Source organism: Osmerus mordax, chromosome 10 (genome assembly GCF_038355195.1).
Source record: "Osmerus mordax isolate fOsmMor3 chromosome 10, fOsmMor3.pri, whole genome shotgun sequence".
NCBI classification, from domain to species: Eukaryota; Metazoa; Chordata; class Actinopteri; order Osmeriformes; family Osmeridae; genus Osmerus; species Osmerus mordax.
The window spans coordinates 13,040,979-13,056,726 of NC_090059.1; the positions used below are offsets into that span (position 1 = coordinate 13,040,979).

Below are 15,748 nucleotides of genomic sequence, written 5' to 3' on the forward strand. Positions count from 1 at the left end.
GCACACACACAAACACACACACAGTATTTAACAGAGCACTAGACACAGCTGAACTTGATCTCAAATAGAGCAGACAACAAGCAATATGTTAACACTGACCAAACAGCTTCTGATCATGCTAACCCAGTTCAATACAGTACAGTACAGTTTAGTACAGTAGAGTGTAGTACAGCTCAGTGCAGCTAAGCTCAGTACAGTACAGTGTATAACAGCTTAGTACAGTTTAGGACAGCACACTGCAGTACAGTAGAGTACAGTGGACAACTGTGTTCCAGTCCCAGGCCTGAGCTAGATAAATGCTGCTAACCAGGCAGGATGAGGGCAGTAATGTGAGCTGACAGCCAGGATGGAGCTTCTGTTTACAAACACACAGCCAGGCCCCAGCCCTGGTACAGTTAATCACATTAACCTCCACATCAATTAGAACACCTTAAACTGGAACCGCACATCTATATCAGCTACTGTTTTGTCGTTTGCACACGCTGGCTAGCAGGGGTTGGGACAGCACTGGGGGAATGTGGTTCTGCTCTGTTATGTTCTGCTGTGTGCTGTTCTCTTCTGTACTGCTCTGGCCTGTTCAGAGTCAGGAGCTAAGACCAGCAAAGGCCCTCATTACATAACAGTTATAATCTAACATGTTTGAGTCGATCCCTTCCTGGTGACAGCTCACACCCTGGGTGTGAACGTATCGCTGCTGACTCTTCCTCCTGGGCTCGTCTGCAGTCCCAGGGCTGCGAGGAGACACACTGCTGATGTAACACAGCCTGGCAGATCTCTGCTTCTCACACTGAGACCTCCAGCTGTGGGTAACCCCCTCCACACACACACACACACACACAGACGTCCCAGTCTTCTCTTTGAGGGGAGATCAGACACCTGTAAAGCTCTATACACTGTAAAGACCCCCACACACACAAATACGCAAACACATGAACATGCAACAGGGGACAAAAAAACACGACGACACAAGCACAAATACACACCAACGTACCTTCATCATAAATTTCTGTATTGGCATGAAACGAAAAGAGAGACAATAGTCATGGACAGGGAATGACAGAAATATATTAAACATACTGTAAGTTCAAGTCAAGATCTTTTGAATGCAGCATTAAGACACTCCAGAAGGCATTCATGTACACATACATTGACATGTGTGTTTGAGAACAGTCTGTACATGTATGATGTGGGAGACTCAACATACAAATGTAAGCAGTATTGATCTGGTATCACATGTAGATACATATACAGCCCACACACAGGATCATGGGTAAAAGCCACACATCAATGCACAACAGCAGACACATCAGTGGCAGCTCACACACAGCGCTGTAAGAATGTCCAGGGATGTAGACCCAACTCCCACGACATGCTTCTAACAGCGTACATGAGGCAAGGAGAACAACACTGGCCTTCAGTCTAACTCTCATTTTTGTGACCACAAAATCTTATCTGTTCTTTTATATATTTTCCTTTCTTTTTCTCGAACTCACTACAGCTCGCTCTTGTGTGTCATTCTCGCTTTTACTGTTCAAATCACTCAGAGTCGTAAGGAGAGACAATCCATTTATCAATATAAATTGAGTGAATCAAGCGGTCAATAATAATAAACTTTGTTAGCATACAAACAAAGGACAGAGACAAAGATGATGGCCATGGTGATAATGATGAGGATGGTGATCATAATGACAGTGACGATGCAAATGGTATTTCAAATGATTATAAAGACAACAGCTGGAGCGTCTGAAGAAAGGCAGACATACCCATTTTTTCACATCTACTTGCTGTGGAGAATGAGAGGCAGAGAGAGGAGAACAGGTGAGCTGCCTTCATCTTCAACCAAAAAACGACCACATCTTATCTCATCGAGCAGAGAAATAAGACTTCTAGATGGTTTGAGGTGATGCTGTCTGTGAACCAAATCATGGTGTGTGCTATGAGGTTGTCGTAGTTTGTAGGTGTGGGGGGGGAGAGGATGCGGGTTGAGCTTGTTGCACAAGGCTACCAGGTCCTTGTCTTGTGAACCGCGTGAACGGATGAGTCTCGATGCATGTTCACATGCATGCTTCATCCTTCAATGGTTGAGATGAGACTGGTCAAAACAAAGGAGGGGCAAACCATTTTCAACCAAAGAACATGCTGCCCAAATAAAGGAAGAAGGGAAGAGAGAGAAAAAGGTCTAAAACGAAAGACGACCTCGCCGTGAGAGCGATTTCCATCCAGCCAGAAGTCATTCCCTTCCCAGCTTGACCTCCACCAGCACTTACATTTACATTTTACATTTAGCAGACGCTCTTATCCAGAGCGACTTACAGTAAGTACAGGGACATTCCCCCCGAAGCAAGTAGGGTGAAGTGCCTTGCCCAAGGACACAACGTCATTTGGCACGGCTGGGAATCGAACTGGCAACCTTCACATTACTAGCCCGACTCCCTCACCGCTCTGCCATCTGACTCCCACTCTCACTTAGGTGCGTGGGTGTGTGCATGTTTGCGCTTATGTGCTTGTGTGTGTGAGGTTACACTTGAGTATGCTTGCCTGTGTCTCCATGTGTGTTTGTGTGTGTGTGTGTGTGTGCTTTGTGTGTGTCAGTGTGTGTATGTACTCTGCCTACATCCCAGCCTCCCTTGGCCCTTCAGCACTAATGACCACAAACACTAACTGATATCCGCTCCTGCTATTGCTCACCGTGCCTGGCACAGGGCCTTAATGACACTCTCAGCATTTAATAAACAACTTGAGTTCACCCCTCTTTGCCAGCTCCCCTGTCACAGGACGTGTCACAACGCCCCCTCACCTCCTCTCCATCCCTCGGAACCCAATAGAAACCTGCCACTTACAGTAGCATATGCTAATATGCTAGTAGTAGTAGAAGCAGCATATGCAGTATGCTCATATTGATTTACCCTCTCTTCTCATGACCACACTGCACATTGGTATTGGTAACATGTTTATTGTAACGTGTTTATGGTTTATATGTGTTCTGGTTCATCTGGATCCAGATTTGATAGACATGGCTGGTATTTTCTTCAGACAACGTGCACACAAGGTGCAACCACAACCTCGCACCAGAACACAGGGAGCTTGAAGGCTTGACGATCTAGCTGTTGAAGTACTGAACTGAACTTGACGCAGGTTACTCTGGAGCACCTGCCTGCACCACTACAAAGGTGCAGCCCACAACACACTCTCGCTGATCAACATGAACCATTTACAGCAATCCGTTCCCTCTGTGTGGAGGGGGGGGGGGGTCTCTGTGATAAAGTGGAGTGCTCTGGATCCAATTGATTCCTAATTGAAGTGCCATTATAATCAAGCACCAGGTCATTAATGAGAAATGGAGGGCCATATGAGAACAATGGCTGTATTGTCGAGAGATACAAAAATAGAAGAATGTTCCCAACTCGGGCTATCTGTACCCCGTCTTCTCCTCCAGCTGTCGGCCTGGAGATCAGCTGGGATGGTTCCCACTGTGGCATGGACGTTCTGTACAATAACGCAACCTTTACACACACTGGTTCCAGTCTGGTTCCAGTCAGGTCTGTGGACTGGAGTGATCCAGCTCCTAGCCAACCATGAGATGATTGAACTAGCTCTGTGCTCATCTCCTTACATAACTGTGGTCATAGAAGGGGTGTGTGCGTACATGCGTGCGTGAGAGAGAGAGAGAGAGAGAGAGAGAGAGAGAGAGAGAGAGAGAGAGAGAGAGAGAGAGAGAGAGAGGGAGAGAAAGAGTCATACAGTTGGAGGCAGGGCTCTGAGAAGATGGGAGTGTATAGAATCCCACATTATGGAAAGGGGAGAGAGGTGTGTGTGGGTGTCTTAATGTAGTTACCCTACACTCTGCCTGCTGTGAACCAGTCCGCTACACACACACACACACACAGACAAACACGTCATCCAAGCCCTCTGCACAGGTGCTGCTACTGGGAGAAGTCGCTCTGCACAGGCGCTCTCTCTCTCTCTCTCTCTCTCTCTCTCTCTCTCTCTCTCTCTCTCTCTCTCTCTCTCTCTCTCTCTCCTCTCTCAATCGATGTATCTCTTTCTCACTGACACATCTGTCTCCCTGTCTCTAGCCTAACTGGCTTTGTGCACCTATTCTGAAATCCAGTCCTGTGTAGCATGGCTAGCCCACCCATCCTAGTGCTTCAGTGTTCCTGAGCCCATATGCCCTGTCCTGTACCCGGGTAGTAAGGGGATATAAAATCCCATTATGGTTCTTATTCGTAGTAAATCTCATTAGGAGTGAGGAAGAAATCCTTCCTCTGGTGTATTTTCTAATCTTCTACAGTACAGCAGGTATCAGTGACAACAGGAATTGTAACCTATTCAGCCAGATAGGAACTGCGTCACGGCCTTAGTCTTTTCCAACAGACCTAAACCTCAAGCTATGGTTATTGTAAAGTGAAAAACCTCCCATTCAGTATGTATGTAATGTGTACATGTATACAGGTCATCATTTGTAAATATTGACAATACAAAAATGCTGGCTGAACCCCACCCTGTGTGTGTGTGTGTGTGTGTGTGTGTGTGTGTGTGTGTGAGAGGCTACTACAGCCAGAGCTGGGCAATGCATAGACAACATCTATGCTAGCAGACACACAGTCACAGGCTCCCTTAGTGCTATGCAGAGGAACACAGGCAGAGAGGGAAGCAAATCATTTGGATTTGTCTTCTTCTGTCTCCCGCTCACCGCTCAGCTTGCCTGGAATGTGCCTAGCTTACAAATTACATGTTCAGCTTTAAAACAGCAAGACGCCTCTCTCTCTCTCTTTTTTTTTTAGATTTTTCTTTTTTACAATTCTCCATTCCTCTGTCTGTTTTAAACACACGTACACACCATCGCATCACCTTTTTGGAAACCTATCCCTTGTTCCTTCAAACACACCGACACAGGCACACTCACATGCCACAAAACACCCTCTCTCTCACTCACCCTGCCTCCCTGCCTCTCCCCCATGCTGCAGTCCTAGCCCACATCCCTCGGGCTAAACCACTCTGCTACATGCAGCACAGCAAGGCCATCCTTTCACAAGCGAGACAGTTTCAAATATATTGCCACAGCTTAGGCTAGTTGGGCATCATTAGCTGTCATTAAACGCAGACAGCAACTGACTGATGCTTGTCCGTCAGTTAAGCCACTGTCTGTATAACTCATCTGGTTCGGTTATCTGTAAACCAGTTACTCTGAGGAGCATGAATGTTCATGTTATCTAATACTGATGCAGTACTGGCCCCATCCCACACTTCTAGAGCTGAACAGGTCTGAAAGGATCAGGAGGACTGATAGAAGCAACATGGATGTCTGTTCTGTGCATTGTGATGTAGAGTGGATGGAATTGTTCCCATCCTCTTCTGGGGTCTACAGAAGTCACTGGGGAGTACTGATGAGCTGTTTTTGGGTGGAGGCCATGAGCTCTCCATTGCTTACTCACACACTCCATACTACCTCAAGACGCACTTGTTCCGGGAGTACAACGGTACTTAGGAACGGTTCGCTTGACCCGATGTTAGTTTCCTCAAGGATCACAATGACTCTTGCTTAGAGACTTGTTGCTCTTGTGGTTAGTGGTAACTGACAAAAAAAAATGTTTTGTACTCGCTGTGATATATTGCTTTTATTATTGTTGCTTGCTTTTTTTTCCACAGGTACACTTGCACTTATAGCGGTTCATGTTGTTTAATTGTAACTTGTTTAACTACATGCTCTTATGGTTCTTCCCTTTGGCACTTATTTTGGTTGATCACAATGTGTGCTTCATGTTTTGGCTACTCGCAACGTTTTGTGGCTATCTTGTTGTTATGATCAGTGACCTATGCACTTTGTAAAGCTCTCTCTTGAAGTCGCTTTGGATAAAAGCGTCTGCTAAATGAATAAATGTAAATGTACCTCTGTATGTGTGTGTGTGTGTGTGCATGTGTTGTGTGTAAGTGTGTGTGTGCGTGTGTGTGAGTGTGTGTGTGTGTACATGTGTTGTGTGTAAGTGTCTGTGTGTGTGCGTGTGTGTGTGTGTGCGTGCATGTGAGTGTGTGTGTGTGTGTGTGCGTGTGCAAGTGCGTCACTGTTTCTAGGGCTGGCAGCAGACTGAACTATTGGCCTTGAAAAAGCATATGGCTCTGTGAGGACTGAAATTAATTACCCTTTAGTTATTCATAGATTTAAAAAAACGGAAGTAATTATAAAACTGCAAGTCATGATAAAATATGACACTACTTGGGCTTTCCATTATGATGGTTTAATCTGCACTGCAGTTTTGCTTAAAATAATAGAATACATTGTAATGTTCTACATAATTACATAATCTCCTATTCAATATTCCTAATTACTATAATCAAGTGACACTATTCTATATTGAATTATCTGAATAAAGTTTGTGTATATTGACTGGTATAATTCAATATGGTACTTATTGGTGGTACTGCTTGATTATTGAAGCTGCTCCAACCATAGATCCTACAAAGAAGATACAAAAAAGTTTGACAAAACAAAATCAAATGTCTTTAGGGAAGGTGGTGATACAAATGTATGCAGTACAGTGCTGTCCCAGTGCTGTTCTCCAGGCTAGAGCTGCAGTCCCCAGGCCAGGGTATGGTCAGGCCCCTACTCGACCCTGACAAAGGGTGAAGCACTGTGGGGGTGGAACCCACCCCTCGTCAACAGCTGTCAGCTGGCCTCAGAACCCTGTGTTGACACTGCTGTGACGAAACCCATCAGGGAGAGTGTGTGTGTGCGTGTCTGTGTGTTTGAACAACATATGTGTCTGTGTGTGTGTATACAGTATATGTCTGTGTGTGTGTGCGTGTCTGTGTGTTTGAACAACATATGTGTCTGTGTGTGTGTATACAGTATATGTCTGTCTGTGTGTGTGTGTGTGTGTGTACTCACCCCTTCGGCCTTCTCCTCGGTGTTAGCCAGCATCTCCTGTAGAGCTCGGACAGAGAGAGACTGCTCCAGCACGAAGGTGCAGATGGACAAGTCTGGAGGCACATTCTGAGACACACACGCACACACAGAATGTAGACGCTCCAGAATGCACGGCATCACCTTAAACGACACACTACACGTCTGACACGCAGAAAAGGTCAGAGTTGTGTTCTCATTTGCAGACATAGTTCAAGCGAGGAGGGAATGGGTTACATGAGCCATTTAGAAGCCTCTACAAAATATCCTGCTGTCCAGTCGGTCTTGTTAAGGACATCATCAGCATCACTGGACGGTTGTCAAAGCATGTGTGTGTGTGTGTGTGTGTGTGTGTGTGTGTGTGTGTGAGAGTGAGTGGCTGTAAATATTGGAGAATCAGATTCCCAAGGGTGAAGATCCAATGTTGGGACAGATCTGTCAGTGATGGGCCTCGTCCTGAGAGCTGAGCAGCTCCTGTACAGGGCCAGGAGGAGGTGTCTCCAGAGCTTACCTTTGAGTTGGAGGTGGACTCCAGGAAGCACAGTCTGTTTCCAAAGCCCTCGGCGGCCAGACACAGCTTCTGCTGCTCCTTGTGGACCGTGGCCGAACACTGGAGAACCACCTCGTCATCCTGACACACACACACACAGACAGGAGACAGGCGTTACATCACACTGTACCATCGCTTAGTTGCACAGACGACCAAGATTCTGATCATGCGAGAATTGCTCCACCAGGTCTGAAACACACTCAAACATCAAAGTCTGACTGTTGTACAATGCAATCATCCCCAGTTAAAAGAGCAATCATAGCCAGCCTAAATATAGTGTAAAACAAGTGGATGACACTGGCTATGCTGTGGCCCAGGCCTGTTAATTACATTCGGTTTTATCAGAGCAGCAGACCCACTGGAGGTTTCTGTATTTTAGGCATCACGCTTCTGGCTTTAATTGAAGAAGGATTACAGTCCATTAGCTAAGCAACCACAGAGTCTGTGCGTCCAGGGGCCTAACGGACAGGAAGGTGGCTGGCTGAATAGCTAGCTTGAATGGCTGGCTGACAGGCCGACTTGCTGGCTGGCTGGCTGGCTGGCTGGAGAGATGGGGATTGCCACAACAGGCTTTGCGGGAATTAGACTGGGCCCAGCTAATGTGAAATAGACCAGGGATGCACAAGCCCATCCACACAGACACAGCTGTGATGGACCTGAAGCAAGACTAACACAGCCAGGTCAGACTAGGCCTCTGGGAAAGGACTAGGAAAGACCAGGGACGGGGTCCTCTGAGATTAGCTGTAGGGAGGGTAGGACACAGACTGCACAGCTACAAGTATTCTACTGTATAACTTACGACAACAAGAACCATAACTATGTATGGAATATTTGCGTCGATAAAATTGAAAATCTATTGTATTTCTACCATAAACCTCACACATAGCCTTCTGGTGAGCAGTATATCTTTACCAAACAGGCCGTTATGGTGTGACAGAAGGTAAGAGATAAAAGTTTAGGACCTTGGAGATGAACGAGGCCGATTGACACTACTTGTTGTCATAATGAGAAGAACAGCTGTTTGGAAACTACCGCAGAGTATAGCAGCCACTCTATCCTCCACTATTTATGACAACGGCAGGGAAAAACACCAACTGTCTAAACAAGCTAACCACAGCTCCCAACTCTCATATTCTCATCATAACCAAAGCTGAAGATCTGAATCCTCTATGTTCAGGCATGGGCTTCACATTCTCTTCAGGAGAGAGCCAGGGACAGAGCGAGCTTCACATTCTCTTCAGGAGAGAGCCAGGGACAGAGCGAGCTTCACATTCTCTTCAGGAGAGAGCCAGGGACAGAGCGAGCTTCACATTCTCTTCAGGAGAGAGCCAGGGACAGAGCGAGCTTCACATTCTCTTCAGGAGAGAGCCAGGGACAGAGCGAGCTTCACATTCTCTTCAGGAGAGAGCCAGGGACAGAGCGAGCTGTTTCACAGTGCCTGGGGGATCCCCCTACCTCCTGTCAGTGGGAAGTATCACTCACACACACTCGTGCTCACACATATACCCTCACACACACACACACACTTACAAACACACCTGCGCCAGGAGTTGCTTGGCAGCAGGCCAGGTCCTATCAGCGCTCTGCAGGGATCCCTGGGACTTCCTCTAAATGAGACAACTGATTGGGACCTGATGAGTCAGCGCCCATTAACTCTGTGTGTGCGTGTGCGTGCGTGTGTGTGTGTGTGTATAAGTGTGTTCTAATGCCTTTTGTTTATGTACATGTGTGACCTAATGCCTTTCAGCTGTGTTTGTTTGAATGTGTGTGTGTGTGTGTGAGTGAGTGAGATTTAAGACAGCCAGGGAGTTTGTTTGTGTGGGCGATCAAGCAAACAGCCCTCTCTCTAACAGCATGATCGCCCCCTCTCACACACATAACTCTGCCTCATCTGACAGAAACTGACCTGGACCGGTGGTGTTATCACCAGGACAATATATGACCTGGGTGGACACTGCACAGAGAGAGGGGGGCAGAGATAGACAGAGAGAAAGAGAGAAAGGTAGAAAGAAAGGGAAGGAGAGAGGGAGAGAAAGAGAGGGTTGAAAAAGGGAGAGAGAGAGAAAGAGAGAAAGAGAGAGAGAGTGAGAGAACGAGGAAGAAAGACTGCAAGTGCTTCCACCCACACTGTACAATGCTGATCTGTTTGGTGGACATGTAACACCCAGAGCATTTAAGGTCTAATCGCACCAAACATACACTCACTCACTAACTCTCCCTGGACAACCATGCTGATGCTGATGATGCATGTGTGTGTGTGTGTGTGTGGTGTGTGTGGCTGTAGATGTGTGCATCGATGCACCAATGTTGAGACAGATCTTTCAGTGATGAGCATAGTACAGTCAGCTACAGGTACAACCTGCTACAGGTACTAACCCTAACCTGCTACAGGTACTAACCCTAACCTGCGACAGGTACTAACCCTAACCCTGGTACAGCTACAGTCTGGTGCAGCTACAGTCTGGTACAGCTACAGTCTGGTACAGCTACAGTCTGGTACAGATACAGTCTGGTACACCTACAGTCTGGTGCAGCTACAGTCTGGTGCAGCTACAGTCTGGTGCAGCTACAGTCTGGTGCAGGTACAGTCTGGTGCAGCTACAGTCTGTACAGCTACAGTCTGGTGCAGCTACAGTCTGGTGCAGCTACAGTCTGGTGCAGGTACAGTCTGGTGCAGCTACAGTCTGTACAGCTACAGTCTGGTGCAGCTACAGTCTGGTGCAGGTACAGTCTGGTGCAGCTACAGTCTGGTGCAGCTACAGTCTGGTGCAGCTTCATCCGCATCATAGCTCATCTTTACGACACCTACCAGCCCCGTGCTGTCACTCTGATACTCTGATACATGTCCTACACTATGAGACCACAGGACACAACAGTGAGAATGAGTAGATGAGTAGAATGATATAGATCCAACACACATGAAACCCACAGGGAATCATTTCCTGAGGATCATAAAACAGATGGCTTTAAATCAGCATCTCAAGGACTGCCTCTCCAGCTAGCCAGATGATGGTCGTTAAAGAGGAAGCATAGATCAGGGATCTTTCATTTTTTTTACTGATTCCCCCCCCCCCCCCCGGGACCTGATCGATGTCCTGTGCAGAGGAGCAACCTGGACACTGGCTGGCCACGCCAGGCTGTAGTGATGTCACAGCGAGGTTGGGAACATTGCTCAAACATCTCTATCTGCTGATAATCTGAGGGAGAAGGCAAATGAAATGTACACTGTAATCCACCCTGCACGTTGCATAACACCCACACACACACGTACAAACACACACACACACACACAGGCCAGCTGTTGCAGAATCTTGCGTAGCGTATTTTACACATGGCTAATTTTTTATCATTCAAAGATAGCTGCTTAATTTCTTCCTCTCTCTCACACAGACAGAACGTGTAGGCCAACGCTGTCTGTGTGATGTTGCTTCCATCTAGGTAAAACAAGGATGGCCCAGAATAACTGAGAAAAAAAAGAAGTTGTTTCTGGAGACATTACGTCATTTTTGTCTGAGAAGACAGAGAGGTGTGCGATCGACTGGATCTCCTATGAATAGTTCAGCATGTCTTTGTGCATTCTAGATCCTGCATTTCTAGTTCCTCTTGCCCTGCTATCCACAGGATTCCAGTTCCACCTCTGATCTCCGCCAAAAAGAGAAGAGCTGTCGCTCTCCATCTCAGACTCTGCTAACACTCTCTCCTTCTCTAATATACACACATAAGCAAATACCATCTCTCTCTCTTACTCTCTCTCTCTCACACACACTGTCTCTTTTTCACATCAATGCAGGCAGGATGTGAGAGGAGCTTGCGTCAGAGAGTGTAAAGTGCTGACCCACTGCCAAAGGAGAGTATGCTGATTTGAGCTGAGGCAATCTTCATGTGAAAGCAATAGTTTTTCATTAATCGCAAGAGAGACATCATAGATTTCGATAGATTTAGTTTTAGATTTGTACTTGGTTCCGTTTGTTTTGTGAGTCTGTTTCTATTTGCATGAGGCCCAAAAATAAAGATTTTGGTCGTATCATATAATATCTTAGTTACATTGCTGTGAGCTAACCAGCAGATGTAATACAGTTCCATGACTAGGTAAAACACACAGAGCCAATGATAGAGGGGACATAGTTTGTTTACTGTACATTACAATCATAGTTTTACATTTAAACTTGAAAACATCAGCTGAAAACTGTTTTTGCGCTTTAAACATTAATGATGTGTCTATTTTACAGCACAGACTACACTCTGCCTCTGGTCAGATTGAGTTTTTGTACAAGCAGTAATGTCTTTTAATTTAAATCTCTCACAGCATGATCCCACATCTGCTGGATAATTGAAATGATGCTGGAGAGACCTGTGTGTATGTGTGTGTTCCCTACAAAGTAAGAATAGAGAGGACAGCATTTGTGTTGAATATAACAGCTTAATGATCTGTATTCTTACTGTTATGAATCCAACCATACAAACACACTCACATAAACACACACGGCATGGCAAGGTTACTCGATCTTACTGTTAATAGGATTAGAAGGAGTCCATAGTCCACGGCATGATTATGACACCGAAGACACTGACCTACACACTGCTAGTGGGATAGTAGTGTGTGTGTGTGTGTGTGTGTGTGTGTGTGTGTGTGTGTGTGTGTGTGTGTGTGTGTGTGTGTGTGTGTGTGTGTGTGTGTGTGTGTGTGTGTGTGTGTGTGTGTGTGTGTGTGTGTGTGTATTACTGGAAAGTAGCCTAAGCTCATCAGAGTGAGTATACTGCCCTCATTGTACACGTGAGTGACCAGACTGGACGAGACAGAGCAGCTAGATTACATCCACAGTTGAAGCCATACGGCACCAACACCTGGCTCCCACACTGGCCACTACGCCACAAGGGTTGTGATGATGATGATGATGATGATGAGGATGATGATGAGGATGATGATGATGATGAGCTCATCATGCTTCATCCTCATTCGTGAGATCTTGGACTTATTCATATGATCATTCATTGCTTATGCCAGTTAAACAGATATAAGGGGGTTTACAACATATTTATAACTACTGAATAGGTCAAGGAATGAGACCTAGTTATGGTTTGAACACTGTTTACAGAGGAGGTGTTCCCTTCAGTGGTCTGGGACTGTTCCAACACACTATCTTGTGTCTTCTAATCATCATTTAGATTAGCATGGACTCATCCAACAGTGGCATTGAACACACAGACACACACACAGACAACGTCTCCTACACACATGTTCGCACACAAAAAGGCTCTCTCACGCACAGTAGAAAAAATAATAAATGGAGCTTATACTGGACCTTGTCTCATGCTTCAATCTGTAACTGGGCAAGCTAAGCTCCTTAGCAGCTAAACATAAACATACAGACTATAAATCTTTTACTGGTAACATAGCATAACATAACATGTTATGCTATGAGAAGCCTCCTCCCGGAAATGATTCTCTGCAGGTTGGGATGTCTGGTCTACAGGCTAATGCTAATGTCTATATATCTTAGCCATGTGTAAGCTAACTGGTAGTAGGCTACAAGCTAAAGCTAGTCGTTATTGGTTCTCTGTGTGAGCTTGCTGCTTGTGTGGCACAAGCTAATGCTAGTGTCCATTGTTTATCTTTATGTCAGGCAGCTGCTGTGAGGCCTCAGAGAGTTGCTAGCTTATCTATGCATCACACAGCCTCCAATAACATACCATCTAATGCTAGAGCTTATAGTATCTCTGCTTATAACGATTTGTTACAGGTGCTGAATCTGACTGGATCTTATGGAGCATTCAGAATAGCTCTTCAGCCTCCCCTGCTCATCTGTGGGAGGCCTGTGGAGACTACTGCACCTGCAGTACACACACACACACACACACAGCCAAGCTTGAAGGAGCACTGCAACACACACACATGCTTACAGTCCTAGCACACACTCCCCTGTGCACACCCTCAAAAAGTACTAGCACATTCCCACACACATATAGTCATACATAACATGCCAGCACTGCAATGAGGGGGCGGGTGAGATCTTCCGGGGAAACGGTCTCCCTCGAAGAAAGAGGCTTAGCCAGTACAGTCCGACAGATAGAACACAGATGAACATGCCTGTTTATAAAAACATTTACAGGTATGTTGTCTGTTTATGACTGGAGCACCATTGAGCTACACTATTGTAGGGAGTGTACAGGTTCTGAGAATGGTGAACGTCTTGATCTTGGGTATAAAAGAGGTGAGGACCTGGAGAAGGGAGGAACGAAAAAGGACAGAGTGAAAACAGAAGGGCTTGACAGAAGGAGGGAATCCTTAAGATAGAGAGTAGGAGAGAAAGCTGTCATTTTGGTGCTCATTATCTACTGTGAGAGTACGCTTCAGATACCCAGTTCAAGGCTATCATGGACAGTTCTATATCGTCTCTGGAGAGACAGAGAAAGAGAGGGGGGGTGGGGGCACCATGAAGGAGGGGAAAGTGCCGCAGTGGCGCTGGTGAAGGCTAGTATTTCCTCTCCTCTGTGCTCGTGGTACTCCCCCGTGAGAGGAGTGAAATAGAGAGCAAGGGAAGGAGGGAGGGAAGGAGGTAGAGGAGGAGGAGGAGGAAAGAGAGCGCTTGCTTGTGATGCCTGCTGAATCATCCGCAGCCTATTAGCACCACTGCTGCCCTCGCATCCCTCGCTCACAACACACACAATTACTTCCTCATCCTTCCTTCCCCTCCTCCTCTCCTCCTGATCACCACACTAACAAACACTCTTCTCCCCCCTCCCTTCTTTCCATCCTTCTCTTGACGGTATCAGTGCTCAACTCCACTTAAGTTGAAGGAAAGGGGAAGGTCTGATGCAGGGGGTCTCAGAGTAAGCAAAAGTGGGACGGGGGGGGGGGGGGGGGGACATCTAGGAAGACAACAACTAGATAACCTGTGTCTCACTCTGACACTCACAATTAGGGAGGGGAGAAATATGGCCCAATTAATTATTCATCCTCACACTGCAGCAGATCAGAAGCCACCTTTTTCTCTCTCTTCATCTCGCTCTCTCTGTCTCTCTCCTCTCTCTCTCTCTCTCTCTCTCTCTCTCTATGTATATATATATATATATATATATATATATATATATATATATATATATATATCTCTATCTCTCACTCACTCTCTTTCTGGAACACTCCAGACAGAAAGTCCCTTGAAAAAAAGGAGGGATTCACTGATGGGGTGCAGTTACTGGGTCTACTGGGTAGACACTGCGTGGTTAGCATGGTGCTTGACCCCTCCCCACAATGGACACACACACACACCACACACACAGACACACCACACACACAGACACACACACACCACACACACAGACACACACACACACACAGACATGGCCTTGTAAGGCAGCTGAGGTGGTGTGTGTCAGCTCGGAAAGCATTCAACCTTCTATCGACCGAGGTACATGTCAAGCTGCCTCAAAAAAACACACACAAACAGTAAAACACACACACAAACAGTAAAACACACACACAAACAGTAAAACACACACACACTAGCCCTCTATCTCTATCTCGGACGGGTCTGGTGTTTGTCATCCAAACACTCGTCCCCCTCCACTGACCTTCTATGGACACACAGACACACTGCGTTTGATTTAGCATACTCTGTGGACTGGATGGGAGGAGTTTGTCCCTTTGTTAATAAATCCAATGGCTCCATTGGTTAGCGTGTGGGGTAAATCAAGCAAGCCTCAAGTATTTCAAGAACGTGGGGATTCTCCCATGATCCTAGCTGACACAGTGTAGGCATTCATTTACACAAATCATGTAATCTTTTAATCTTATCTTTTTTTTAGGGACCAAGGTATAAAAAAAATAGAAATGTTTTTTGTGTGTGTGTATGTGTGTGTGTCTGTGCGTGTGTGTGTGTGAATGTAAATTCACTATGACCATGTAAATGTGCCTGGCAAGTGAATGTGATTGTGACCCTGATTCTGAGAGATCACAGTCAGTCTACAGAGAGAGTCAGCATGACGCCACAGTGAGTCACTCTCTCAGGTTCACCCATTAAGGCCCATCAAATACAAAGTGAATCTCATTCTCGGTTTAGCCCAGGTTACAAGCCTTTTGTCTTCACATGCATTAATGAACATGCCTCCTCCTATACCCACACGCTTCTCACATACGAAACAGAGACTCCCGGTGAGCAATGAAAGATCACTTTTCATCCGTGACACAGTAAGGATTCAACCACAATGGATGCGTCTCCACCATTCACAAACACGGTAAGGGTTTGTGTAGGTAACCCACATGTGCACACTGTACATATACCACATATACAGTACTG

At 46.1% G+C, this 15,748-nt stretch overlaps 1 protein-coding gene across 1 annotated transcript in view; it reads right to left on the reverse strand.

Annotated features, from left to right (window-relative positions):
* ryr2a (ryanodine receptor 2a (cardiac)) overlaps positions 1-12,444 on the reverse strand; it is a 68,892-nt gene extending 56,448 nt beyond the window's left edge. Inside the window, 4 exon segments of the mRNA XM_067245220.1 lie at positions 1,764-1,784; positions 6,887-6,991; positions 7,413-7,532; positions 12,325-12,444. Of these exon segments, the coding sequence (XP_067101321.1) occupies positions 1,764-1,784; positions 6,887-6,991; positions 7,413-7,532; positions 12,325-12,444 (366 nt within the window).
* Positions 12,445-15,748: the final 3,304 nt, after the last annotated feature.